Source organism: Ornithorhynchus anatinus, chromosome 1 (assembly GCF_004115215.2).
Source record: "Ornithorhynchus anatinus isolate Pmale09 chromosome 1, mOrnAna1.pri.v4, whole genome shotgun sequence".
Taxonomy (NCBI): domain Eukaryota; kingdom Metazoa; phylum Chordata; class Mammalia; order Monotremata; family Ornithorhynchidae; genus Ornithorhynchus; species Ornithorhynchus anatinus.
The window spans coordinates 7386076-7398722 of NC_041728.1; the positions used below are offsets into that span (position 1 = coordinate 7386076).

General features: G+C 47.6%; 1 protein-coding gene across 1 annotated transcript in view; it reads left to right on the forward strand.

Annotated features, from left to right (window-relative positions):
- Positions 1-12647, forward strand: part of MTREX (Mtr4 exosome RNA helicase) — a 96987-nt gene that overhangs the window by 14718 nt on the left and 69622 nt on the right. Inside the window, exons 6-13 of the mRNA XM_029066383.2 lie at positions 879-1053; positions 2359-2449; positions 3988-4112; positions 4985-5083; positions 6992-7094; positions 7265-7396; positions 8989-9068; positions 10230-10340. Of these exons, the coding sequence (XP_028922216.1) occupies positions 879-1053; positions 2359-2449; positions 3988-4112; positions 4985-5083; positions 6992-7094; positions 7265-7396; positions 8989-9068; positions 10230-10340 (916 nt within the window). The remainder of the gene's footprint in view (positions 1-878; positions 1054-2358; positions 2450-3987; positions 4113-4984; positions 5084-6991; positions 7095-7264; positions 7397-8988; positions 9069-10229; positions 10341-12647) is intronic.

Sequence of the window (12647 nt, forward strand, 5' to 3'; positions counted from 1 at the left end):
ACAGGGCAATCCAGAGGGGTTGGGGGTGTCCCTGTTTTGGATAGCCCATCCCTGGATTCCAGACTGGCTCCAGCTGGCTCATCCATCTAATTACTTCAAAAAGTGTTTCTTTATGGTATTTAAGCGCTTACTATGTGTCAGACCCTGTAGTAAGCGCTGGAGTAGATAGAGGCTAATCAGGTCGGTCCCAGTCTCTCTCCCACGTGGGGCTCAGGTCTTAATCCTCCTTTTAGAGATGAAGTAGTTGAGGTAAAAAGTTTAAAGCGACTTGCCCAAAGACACACAGCAGACAAATGGCGGAGCTGGGATTAGAACTCAGGTCCTTTCAAGCCTGTGTTCATTCCACTAGGCCACACCGCTGCTCGGAACTTCATATTTATGTTCGCCATCCTGGGACACCGCTCACTTATAGAGTGCCAGTCTGGCTTCGTTCCCCTTGGAGACATTTCTCCGTCTCCCGAGATGCAAAGAGACTAGGCTGGGCATGATGCATTAACTAAGTGCTTCTCAAAGTCAGTCAGTGGTATTTATTGGGCACTTACTGCGTACGGAGCATTGAATTGAGCGCTTGGGAGAGTCCAGTAGAGGAAGAGTTGGTAGACACATTCCCTGCCCCCAGGGAGCTAACAGTCTAGAGGAGGAGAGGTAAGTGGCCTGTAAGGGGCCCGAACCCACGACCCCGGCGTGATTGGCAAGGTCCTCTAGACTGCAAGCGTGTTATAGGTAGGGAGCGTGTCTACCGACTCCCTTACAGCGTACTCTCCCGAGCGCTTAATACAGTGCTGTGTACACAGTGAAGCACTCGGGAAACACCACTGATCGATACCACGCCCTGACCAACTGAGCTAACCGGCCGTTCTCGAATTTCGCATTCCTAGGTATGCCATTGCCTTGGCTCTGAGAGAAAAACAGCGGGTGATATTCACCAGTCCAATTAAAGCCCTGAGTAACCAGAAATATCGGGAGATGTATGAAGAATTTCAAGACGTGGGCTTAATGACGGGTGACGTCACTATCAATCCTACGGCTTCGTGTCTTGTTATGACTACAGAGGTAACGTGCGAGGGTCTTCATTTTTTTATCCAGCTGTTTGTCTGTTTTATGGTGTTGAAGCCGTTACTCTGCGCCAGGCACTGGACCGAGCGCCGGGGTAGATGTGAGGTTTATCAGGTCGGACGCAGTCCCCGTCCCTCATGGGGCTCACGGTCTTCATCCCCATTTTACGGATGAGGGAACCGAAGCAGAGGGAAGGGAAGTGACTTCATTCATTCGTTTATATAAGTAAATGAATTATTAATGAATGACTGCAGCAGTGGGGAGTGAAGTGACTTGCCCAAGGTCACACGGCAGACCAGCGGTGGAGCCGTTGAAACAGTTCACGTTTCATCGTACGTGGGGGTTCGCCATTTGGAGGTCGAGGGTGGTAGGTTTAAAAGAAAGCAGACGCTTTTGCCCTTAAACGAGTGGTAAACATCTGGGGCCTGTTACTCCACAAAGCCGTGTGGTCAGAAAATAACAAAAGCTTCCAAAATGATGGATAAATTCCTGTAAAGCTTCTGTCTCCGTTCAATCAGAGTGGCATTTGATTGAAAATGCATTTGAACTTTGCTGATCTTGGTGACGTCTGTGGAAGGGAGTAGAGATAGAACTGGCCTGAAATTTGCCTTGTTCCCAGTCTTCAGTGAGAAAGAAAAGAATAGAATAAATACTGCCTTCCAGGGGCATCTCTTGTCACGTATTTATGACATTCTTTTAAATGCTATTAAATTATACCGTCAGCCGTTGCTTTGAAGCTTTAGTGGTTTATCTTTTTTTCAGAGAGGTTTTTGTCTCATCTGATAGATGACCGGGAGGGAGGAAATCCTTTAAATTTTAATTTCCTTCCTGGAGGTGATGTCTGAGTGGACCCTGGCTGTTTTGGTAAATAAACTGTGGTACTCGTTAAGCGCTTACTAAGAGCTAGGGTGGTTACAAGCAAATTGGATTGGACACGGAAGCTTGACGTGGGGCCCTAGGTCTCAGTGCCCATTTTACAGATGAGGGAACTGAGGCCCAGAGAATCGAAGTGACCTGCCCAGGCAGGTGGCGGAGCTCGGATGAGAATCCAGGTCCTTCCGACTCCCAGGCCAGTGCTCTATCCACTAGGCCTCCGTGTTGGATCTCTTAATGCAAATTAAGACTTTATATACTGTCAAAGTAATTTAAATTGTCCCTGGGGTTTGGGGGAGATGTGAGGGGGTGAAAACCCCCAGATGTGTCCAGTAAAGCTACTGCTGGAGGCGGGGAATTATAGGTTTTTCACACAATCAACTCTCAAGTGTCTCAATGAAATCACCTTCTTGTCTCTGTTTTCCTTAGATATTGAGAAGCATGTTGTACCGAGGTTCCGAGGTTATGAGAGAAGTTGCTTGGGTTATATTTGATGAAATCCATTACATGAGAGACTCAGGTATTGTGCATCCAATAATCCACCCTTCTTATGATGCTGTAAGAGTTGAGGCATATTCTCTTCCCTTTTTTTTTTCTTTTGTGATGGCTTTACGATGGTTTTTCTTGTCGGTCGAGCCATATCATGTTTCTGAAACATTAAAGCAAGTTAAATTTTAAATTAATCCAAATGAGCTAGCGGCTTGACCTGTTAGTAATATATTTTGTGCTCGTAAACAATGGAATGCACAATTTGGAGTGAAATTAATTTTTAGCAGCGGTCAAGTGAAGCAAACCTTCAAACTCTTCATTTAAATGGAGGATGTAATGAAAATGACTTGAATTATGGTAAGGCAATTACTAGGGTTGCCTAATATGGATTTAGCATTGGGTTTTTATTATCTGGATGCTGAAGAATTCTTAAATATGAAAGTATCTGTTAGCCTGTGATCACTTGATGAATTCTCCTTTACGATCATTCCATTAAGTTGTTATTTCATGTTATTGGCAAGGTCCGGTTTTTAAAAAAATGCAAGTTGTCAGACTGATCTCTTCCTGTAAGGGAAATGGTGGCCTTTTTTTTGGTTCATAGCATGCCATTAATGTTACAAAAACCACATTGTTGACTTTTAAAATGAAATTTTATCCTTTTTCGTATTTTGCGTCCCATAGATGTGAAACTGTTTTCATCTGTAAGAGACGATTCGTCTGTATCTTTCTAATGGAAGATATTCAATTGCCCTAAGAAGCTAGGAAAATTAAGCTGTAAAGAGCAAACTTTTTCATTAAACAAAAAAATGCAGTCAACCTATTTTTCGATACTGCCTGGATCACTTTTGGAAAATTGTTCTGCACACATCTCCTCTCTCCTCAGAATCTCCCATCTGTCTCCACATCAAATAGAAACTCCCAACCATGTACTTTAAAGCACTCAACCCATCCTCTTCCCTCCTCTCCCACTACCACCCAGCCTGCACACTTTATTCCTGTAACACCACTACTTACTGAACGTCGATCTCATCTCTCTCGTCGTGGACCCCTTCCCTCCTCTTTGTATCTGACATCACCACGCTAGCCGTCTCCAAAGCCCCGGAATGCGTCTGTTTATTGTTCTGTTGTAGTCTCCCAAGTGCTTAGTAAAGTGCTGTGCACACAGTAAGCACTCAACCAATATGATTGACCACTCAAACAATCAGTGGTGTGTACTGAACGCTGACTGTGTACGTCGCTCTGACCCGCTCCCTTTATTCATCCCCCCACCCAGCCCCGCAGCACTTTATGTCCATATCTGTCATATATTTATTTCTATTAATATCTGTCTGCCCCTCTAGACTGTAAGCTCGTTCTGGGCAGGAAATGAGTCTGCGATATTGTTGTATTAGACTCTCCCAAGTGCTGTGCTCTGCACACAGTAAGCACTCAATAAATACAGTTGACTGAGGTCAGAGCAACGTGTGAGCTTGGGAAAAATACAGTACAGCAGAACTGGGAGGGGTGGATTCCCCCCACCCATAAGGAGCTCAGAGTCTACAGGGTTGAACCTGTGCTTCTCTTTATCAGAACGTGGTGTAGTGTGGGAAGAAACGATTATTTTGCTGCCCGACAACGTCCACTACGTGTTTCTCTCCGCTACCATCCCTAACGCGCGGCAGTTTGCCGAATGGATCTGTCACCTTCATAAACAGGTATCGGTACAGTGAGGGAAGTAGTCAGCCCTCTGGGATAGGCAGGAGGCTGGGAGGCCTCCACTGAGGATATGGCTTTTTTGGCAAATAAGGGCGATGTCCAGTTATGATAATAACAATGGTCCTTATTAATCGCTTAGGTTGTGCCAAACAGTGTTCTAAGCACTCGGATAGATACGAGGTAATCGGGCGAGACGCAGTCCCTGCGCCACATGGGGCTCACGCTCCTAATCCTCATTTTACAGATGAGGTAACCGAGGCCCAGAGGAGTAAAGCGACTTGCTCGGGGTCACGGCAGACATACGGCGGGGTCAGGGTTGGAACCCAGGTCCTTCAGACTCCCAAGCCGTACTCTGACGACTAGGCCGCTCTGCCTCTCTATGATTCTGGTTCTGATTCTGGAGGATTGCAAAAAGTACGGTTTTTGCAATTGTGTGGTTTAAGGAAGATTCCCTCCATTGGAATTTGTTGTTTCTAGAGATTTAATTGATGGCCAGGGAAGACCCAGAAGGATTGCACGTTCCACTTCCGGTGCGTATGGAAATGAAGTAGAGAAGCAGCGTGGCTCAGCGGAAAGAGCCCGAGTCAGAGGTCGTGGGTTCTAATCCCGGCTCCGCCGCTTGCCAGCTGGGTGACTTTGGGCCAGTCCACCTCTCTGGGCCTCAGTTACCTCATCTGTAAAATGGGGATTAAAACCGTGAGCCCCACGTGGGACATCCTGATCGGCTTGTCCCCCCCCCCCCCCCAGCGCTCAGAACACTGCTTGGCACATAGTAAGGGCTTAACAAGTACCATGATGATGATTATTAAGTCCCGTTATCTGCTGCGGGTTCTTCCCAGTGAGCTAATGTATAATTTGTTTCTCTTTGCAGCCTTGCCATGTGATTTACACAGATTACCGGCCCACTCCTCTGCAGCATTACATCTTCCCGGCAGGAGGCGATGGGCTCCATCTTGTGGTCGATGAAAACGTAAGAATGTTCTCCGCTTTCTAAATCGGCTCCCCGAGTTCCCCCCCCGAGACCCGTTTGGTTTGGCTTTTCCTCCTCTACCCCCGCGCCCCTCCCGAAGCTCCCCGTGGGAACGGGTGGCAGAGAGTCAGATCTCCGAGTCATAAACTGAGGTTTAAGGAGCTTTCGTCCCTCGAAATTCCACTCCCCGCAATTTGCAAACGCAAAGGGACGGTCCTGGCCCGAGCTAGGAGTCAGCGGGCGGGGTAAGGGATCTGGAGGTCTGGGCCGCTGCCGGCCCAACGGGGTGCACTCTTGGATGTGCCCGCCGTTGCCTGCCTCACCGGTCCTTGGCGAGAGGGTCGGTCCAGGTCCAGGGGCCCTGCCGCCCAACCGGAGGCACCGAAAAATTGGGGAGAGTGACGGGGTGCAGGTGCCAGCAGCCTGATCCCTTCTGGGGAAGATGTTCGCTTTTGAATTAGCCTAAGTCAATCCATCGATCGGTGGTATCTATTGAGCACTTACGTGTGCAGAGCGCTGCATTAAGCGCTTGGGAAAGTACAGTAGAAAAGGGTTAGTAGCCCCCTTCCCTGCCCTCAGTGAGCTCAGTCTAGAGGAGGAGACAGTAATATAAATCAATAAATTATGGATATGTACGTAACTGAGGGAAGGGCGAATTAAAGGAGCAAATCCAAGTGCAAGTTTTTGGGGGTTTTTTTTAGATTGAGGGGCACCAACCTGTCATTTTGAGCATGGGAACAAAGCAGGGGAAAGAATTCTGAGGGGCTGGGGATCTGAGGGGACAAGGAAGGAAGAGGTGGAAGGGAAGCAGGAGGAAGGAGACAGGAAGAGGAAGCAAAAGGTGCCTTCCCTACTGCCTCACCTCTGGTCTTCCCCACTCATCAGGGCTGTATGTGAGTGGCTCCTTCGCCTCCACCTGGAGCCCCCCGTCCGCTTGCCTCACCCCCGTCCAATCAAATCAGTGGTATTTATTGAGCCCATATTCATTCAGTCGCATTTATCGCACGCCTTCTGTGCGCAGAGCACTGTACTAAGCGGTTGGCACAGCAGAGTTGTACTAAGCAAAGTTGGTGGACACGTTCCCTGCTCCCACCCACGAGGGGGCCGCAGCTTCAGACTTGTGATTCCCGTCCGGCCCCTGCTCCGCCTCCCTCGTCCCGCGAGGATCCCACTGCCCGTCTGGGATGCGTAAAGAGAGGGTGACAGGAGAGGAGCCTTGAAGCCAATGTATTTTTTGGTTTTAAATGGTGTTTGTCAAGCGATTTTTGTGTCGAACACTGTTCCAAGCACTGAGGTAGAGATAGTTCATCAGGTTGGTACCGTCCCTTTCATTCATTTAATTGTCGTATTTATTGAGCGCTTACCGTGTGCAGAGCGCTGTACTAAGCTCTTGGAAAGTACAGTTTGGCAACAGATACAGACAGTCCCTACCCAGCAACGGGTTCACAGTCTAGAAGGGGGAGACAGACAGCAAAACCAAACAAGGAGACGGGCATCAGTAGCATCCAAATAGCTAAATAGGATTATAGATAGGTACACATCAATTATATATATATATATATATATATATATATATATATACACATAGACATGGGTCCCAAATCCCCGTTTTTCAGAAGAGGTAACTGAGGCCCAGTGAAGTGAAGTGACTTGTCCAAGGTCACAGAGCAGACAAGTGGCAGAGGCGGGATTAGAACCCAGGTCCTCTGACTCCCATCCCATGCTCCTTCCACTAGGCCATGCTGCTTCTCCATTTCTGTTTGATATATTGAGAAAAGGGAAGTGTTCACTGGTTAAATTGCTTTCATCCTTTGGGGAAATAAAGTATTTCTTTTCCCGTGGAAGAACGTTTATGTATCTTGGTCAAATTCTGAAAGAAATTTCTAACATAGGTAACTTTGGTTCCAGGGTGATTTCCGAGAGGATAATTTTAATACTGCAATGCAAGTACTTAGAGATGCAGGCGATTTGGCCAAAGGAGACCAAAAAGGTCGGAAGGGAGGAACAAAAGGTATTTGAAACTTCGTTTGAAACACTTCTACGTATATGGTCCGACCAGGTCCGGTTTCTATACGCTCAGATGCTAAATGGAGCTTGGAGATGTGCCTTCATGTTAACCTAGGTGATGAAAACTTTCAGTATTTGTTAAAACCTATAAAACAAATCTGTCTTTGTTCCCAGGACCGTCAAATGTTTTCAAGATTGTGAAGATGATCATGGAAAGGAATTTCCAACCTGTAATTATTTTCAGTTTCAGTAAGAAAGACTGTGAGGCATATGCACTTCAGATGACCAAACTAGACTTCAACACAGGTACCGAAGACGTAAATCCGATTTAAACACTGAGGGTAGATTAATGGGCAGTACGGTTTTGTCCATTTCTTGGCACTTTGGTCACTGTAGTGAATTTGAGGGTGAGCCTTTGCAGGGTCTCTGTTTTAGATTAGTACAAGACGTTCTTTTAAATTAGAATTGTGTCATTTACACCAATAGGGTGAAACTTCGAGGAGATGAGGTTGGGAAAGTAAGGGAAGAGAGGGAGGTGTTGGGGGGAGAGGAGAGAAAAAGAGCAGGGAGGTGAAGGAGGAAAGGAAAAGGGGGGAGGAAGAGGAAGGTAGGGTACCTGAGATTTTCTCTTATATCTCCTATACTCTCCCAAGTGCTTAGCTCGGTGCTTCAGGCCCGTTATTACTGCTCATGCAGGGGGCACAAGTTGAGTCACCCTCTTGGCTTTATCCCTGGTCCCTCTCTGCCTCTGTAAGGGGCAGGATGGCAGGCTAACATCGGCAGCTCGCTTTGTCCAAAGAGCTTGGGGGACCAGATCTCCTTCACCCCCTTGGAGTCGGTGCTTATGATTCTCTGAGAATTTGAGAAGTAGCATGGCCTAGTGGATGGAGCCACGGGCCCGGGAGTCAGAAGGACCTGGGTTCTAATAATCCCAGCTGTGCCACTTCTCTGCTGTGTGACTTCGGGCAAGTCACTTCGCTTCTCTAGGCCTCAGTTACCTCATCTCTAAAATGGGGATTAGCAACAACAACAATGTTGGTATTTGTTAAGCGCTGACTATGTGCAGAGCACTGTTCTAAGCGCTGGGGTAGATACAGGGTCATCAGGTTGTCCCACGTGAGGCTCACAATCTAAATGCCTATTTTACAGATGAGGTAACTGAGGCACAGAGAAGTGAATTGACTTGCCCACAGTCACACAGCTGACAAGGGAGCCGGGATTAAGAGTGGGAGCCCAGTGTAGGACAGGGATTGTGTCCAACCTGATTAGCCTGTGTCTGCCCCAGTGCTCAGAGCAATGCCTGGCACTGAATAAGCACTTAACAGATACCACAGAAAAATCTTCCAAGATTTTGTGAAGAAAAGTAAGGATGTTCATCATCCCCTGTCAGAATGTTTGGCTGAGTGGTGCTTCACTGTCTCTAGTTGGATGCTCACTTAGAATGGTATAGCTCATCTGAAAAAAAAAATAACTAGCTTCAAAGAATTTTCAGTGTGGATCCTGGTGGTATTGAATTATCATTAGAGGTGAATTGGATGATCCTACACAGCTTTTTCCTAACTTGCGAGCTTTTCCAAAGACCGGTAATGAATGTAGCCACCAGCACTTTGTTTTGGAACCCTGTTCTCGAGGAAAAAATGCATTTTCTAAACTCCTCCATGACCTCTCTGGAAGCACGGTGGATAGAGCACGGGCCAAGGAATCAGTAGGTCGTGGCTTCTAATCCCAGCTCCACCACTTCCCTGCTCTTTGACCTTGGGCGAGTCACTTAACTTCTCTGTGCCTCCTTTACCTCATCTGTAGCCTAGGGATGGAGAATTATTTATTTATTAATTATTGATTTATTCAGATCTCCTAAATACTTTGGGTTTTGCGTAACTGGGCTTTTCTCCTTTTAGCCGAAGAAAAGAAGATGGTGGAGGAAGTATTTAATAATGCAATTGACTGCTTATCCGATGAAGATAAGAAGCTTCCTCAGGTAAAGTTGAGGTTACACAGAAACTTTGGTAAGGATGCTGTCAAATAGAGCTTATCTGCTAAGGCATTTTCTATGTGCTTAAAAGTTGGGGAAAACTAGGACTTTGGAAACTATCCTGGGAAATGCTCACTCCCTTCCTGTAATCATTGCGGATCATTTGCAGTTGTGCTATGTGAACATGTGGTGTTTTTTTTTTTAACATCGGGTTTTCCGAATTAAAATAATTTTTTGTTCCCCAAAGTCAGTGTGCTCCCAAAAAGTGTAAGTGAAAGATTTTTCAAGGGCCTTTTTGAATCTTCCCATTATTGTATTTCACATGCCTAGCCTTCCAGGTGTCTCAAAACAAGCATTAATTGCCCTCGTGCCTGGGGCTTAAGGAAAGTCAGCCCTCTGGCTCCCCTCTTCTATCTGGTTTTCCTGGGAGTCTATGTTGGGGCGAATGCGGCGTATATTTGCCCCCTGGCTGATTCTGGGCTTGTGATGTGCGGAAGGCTATACAAAGCTCTGGGACTCGGTTTACTGGGTCCGCTTCATTTGCTTCCGTCTTAAACGCAGTCGGGTGTGGGGAGGACAGGCTCGGGGAGAGTCAAAGGCCAGAGGGAGTGGACAGATCAGTCCAGCGATCGGGTGAATTTATTGAGCGCTTACTGTGTGCGGAGCACTGTGCCGAGTGCTCGGGAGAGTTCAACGGAACAGGTGGTAGACACGTTCCCTGCCCACAAAAGCCTTACATTCTAGAGGCGGATAACGAGCTCTTTCGTCACGTTACCGCTTTGGGTCCAGGGACGGCTCCCCCCGCAAGCTACAGCGGTAAATTCAAGTCCTTGGGGAGGGATAAATGTGCACTGGGCTGACTAACGTATCAGGATTAATAGAAGTCTGGCAGGCCCAAGGCCCTCCCCAGAATAGTAGTTACATAAACCTTGAAACAGAACAAACTTTATGTTAATCTGTATTTTTTTAAAAAAATTTTTGCTTTCAGGAGGGTGGTTTGAGCACTGTGTTGTGATAAATCTTCAATTCTACAATTTTGATTTTTTTTTCTCTGATTTCGGAGGCTAGAAGATTCATTAAAGGCAAAGTAGAAAATGCCCTTTAGTGCCTAGTGCCTTTTCCTTTCCTACTACTAATATACAATGTTTTTTGTATCTGCATTTATAGGTTGAGCATGTGCTTCCCCTTTTGAAGAGAGGAATTGGTATCCACCACGGTGGTCTGCTCCCCATTTTAAAAGAAACAATTGAGATTCTCTTTTCTGAAGGTTTGATAAAGGTACAGATGCGAACGTTCGGTCCCGAAATCGGTTTTGCGGGTTTTAGAATGCGGTATTTAAAAGTGTATTAAAATTAGCAAGGCATCTTAAAATTTTCACTAGCCAAAACTGGTCTCTCAGTGATCATCGGGCGAGAGTTGTACGTTCTGCCTCGATTGTAAGGTATCTGAACGAAGGGGAAGAGGGGCCGAGTCACTAGTTGAGGTATTTCTAACCTAAGAAGCAGCAGTTTAGCCAGTCGGTAGTATTTATTGAGCACTTATCGGGTGCAGAGCACTGGGGAAAGCATAGTATAATTGAGTTGGTTGGCAGGATCCCTGCCCACAGGGAGCTTACAGTTCACAGGAGGAGACATTGAAAGAAATCATCACCGTTAGGTCCGGGTGCCTGCCAGGCTCGGCTTGTGGGTTCTTGGATTCATTCATTCATTCATTCATTCATTCAATAGTATTTATTGAGCACTTACTACGTGCAGAGCACTGTACTGAGCGCTTGGAATGTACAATTCGGCAAGAGATAAGAGACAATCCCAGCCCATTGACGGGCTTACAGTCTAATCGATGGATGTGTTGACCCTGGAAATTTGGCGTGGTTAAAAACCAGCCCTATATAAGCTGGAGGCCTTTCCCTGCTGGGGCGAGCGAGCCCGGGAGTGAGAAGCGCCCAGTTCTGATCCCGGCTCTGCCACTTGTCTGCTGTGTGACCTGGGGCAAATCACTTCCCTTCTCTGGACCTCAGCTGAGGACGGGGATTAGGACGGTGAGCCCCATGTGGGAAGGGGACTGTGTCCAACCCAGCTACCTTGTATCTACCCCAGCTCTTAGTGCCTGGCTCGTAGTACGCATTTAGCAAACACCACAATTACTATTATTACTCTTATCATTATTATTCTTATGGAAGCGAGTGTGGATCCCTGCTGTAGGGGGCCCACTCCAGCTGTTTTTCCACGGGCCCGGTTGTCTTAGAACTCACGGCAACGGCTGGAGGCAGCTGAGCGTAAACGGTAGCGTCACCCCACCTCCCCTCCAAGCAAAGCCCACCCCCTCTCTGGTCCCGCTCACTCCCAGGGTCACTCCCAACTCGCTCCAGGCCCTTGCATCAGGGAGCGGGACTAACCAAGGGAAGGCCCACTTCAGAGAGTTTGGGTGCCCGGAGACTCAACAAGTGGCCGAGGAGGCCCCGGCCAGGTTTGAGAGGTGGCAGAGATTCGGGTTTGTGACATGAGGAACAGAGATCCGATCTGCTAGCGTTTGGAATTGGATCCTTGCAAGCACACTGAAGTTTGGGAGGTGAATGAGAACGTAAGACAAATCAAATAAGAATTGTCACACCACCGCAGCTTATGTAAGATGGCTTCCACTGTGCACTTTTCACATTTTAGAATTGCGAGGGGGAGAAAGCATAGCGTCGAACACTTTTTAACCCAACCTGGAACTGCCCGTGTAAAATAGCAAGGGAGAAAGAGAACAGGAGAGCCGACATTCGAAGTATGAAGTTGAAACGAAGTGGGAAAACAAGTGAAGCGAAACAGCACGTGTCTAGGGGAACTGGTGAAGCGGTAGCTCTCAGCCCTAGGGGACAGCCTGAGTAACCTCACAGTGAAGAAGGGGAGGGGTCAGGTGAGCGTGAGAGAATGTGGCCACGGTTGGTGACTTTTCTTGTCGGGGATCTGTGCCGACGCCAAGAGGCCTTCCCCGACCACTTCCTGTATTTCCCCCATTCGCCCTCCCTTCTGCATTGCCTACGCACTTGAGTATGTATCCCTTAAGAACTCGATATTCTCCCCAGCCTCACAGCACCTTTGCTTCCCCCATCTACACTGTATATTATCAAAGTCGGCTTTGCGCACAGTAAGCGCTCAATAGATCTGACTGCTTTGTCATCCGAGGACAGCAGAAATGCCCCCCCAGCGACTTGGTCCACCAAGGATATCTCATCGGCAGATCAGTCGGGGATATTTATTGAGCACTTACTGTGTGCAGAGCGCTGTACTAAGCACTTGGGAGAGTACCATATAGAAACGCAGTGTCCATCTGAGGAGATAGTTCGCTCCTTCTGTCCAGTAACTCCCTCCTTTGGCAGGTCCCACTCTCGCCATTTTGCCCTGCTGAGGTTTCCCTGGCCTCTGCTTTGCTTCCCAGAGAAGCGGCGGGGCTCAGTGGAAAGAGGCCGGGCTCGGGAGTCAGAGGTCGTGGGTTCTAATCCCGGCTCCACCACCTGTCACCTGGGTGACTTTGGACAATACGCTTAACTTCTCTGTGCCTCAGTTCCCTCATCTGTAAAATGGGGATTGAGACTGTGAGCCC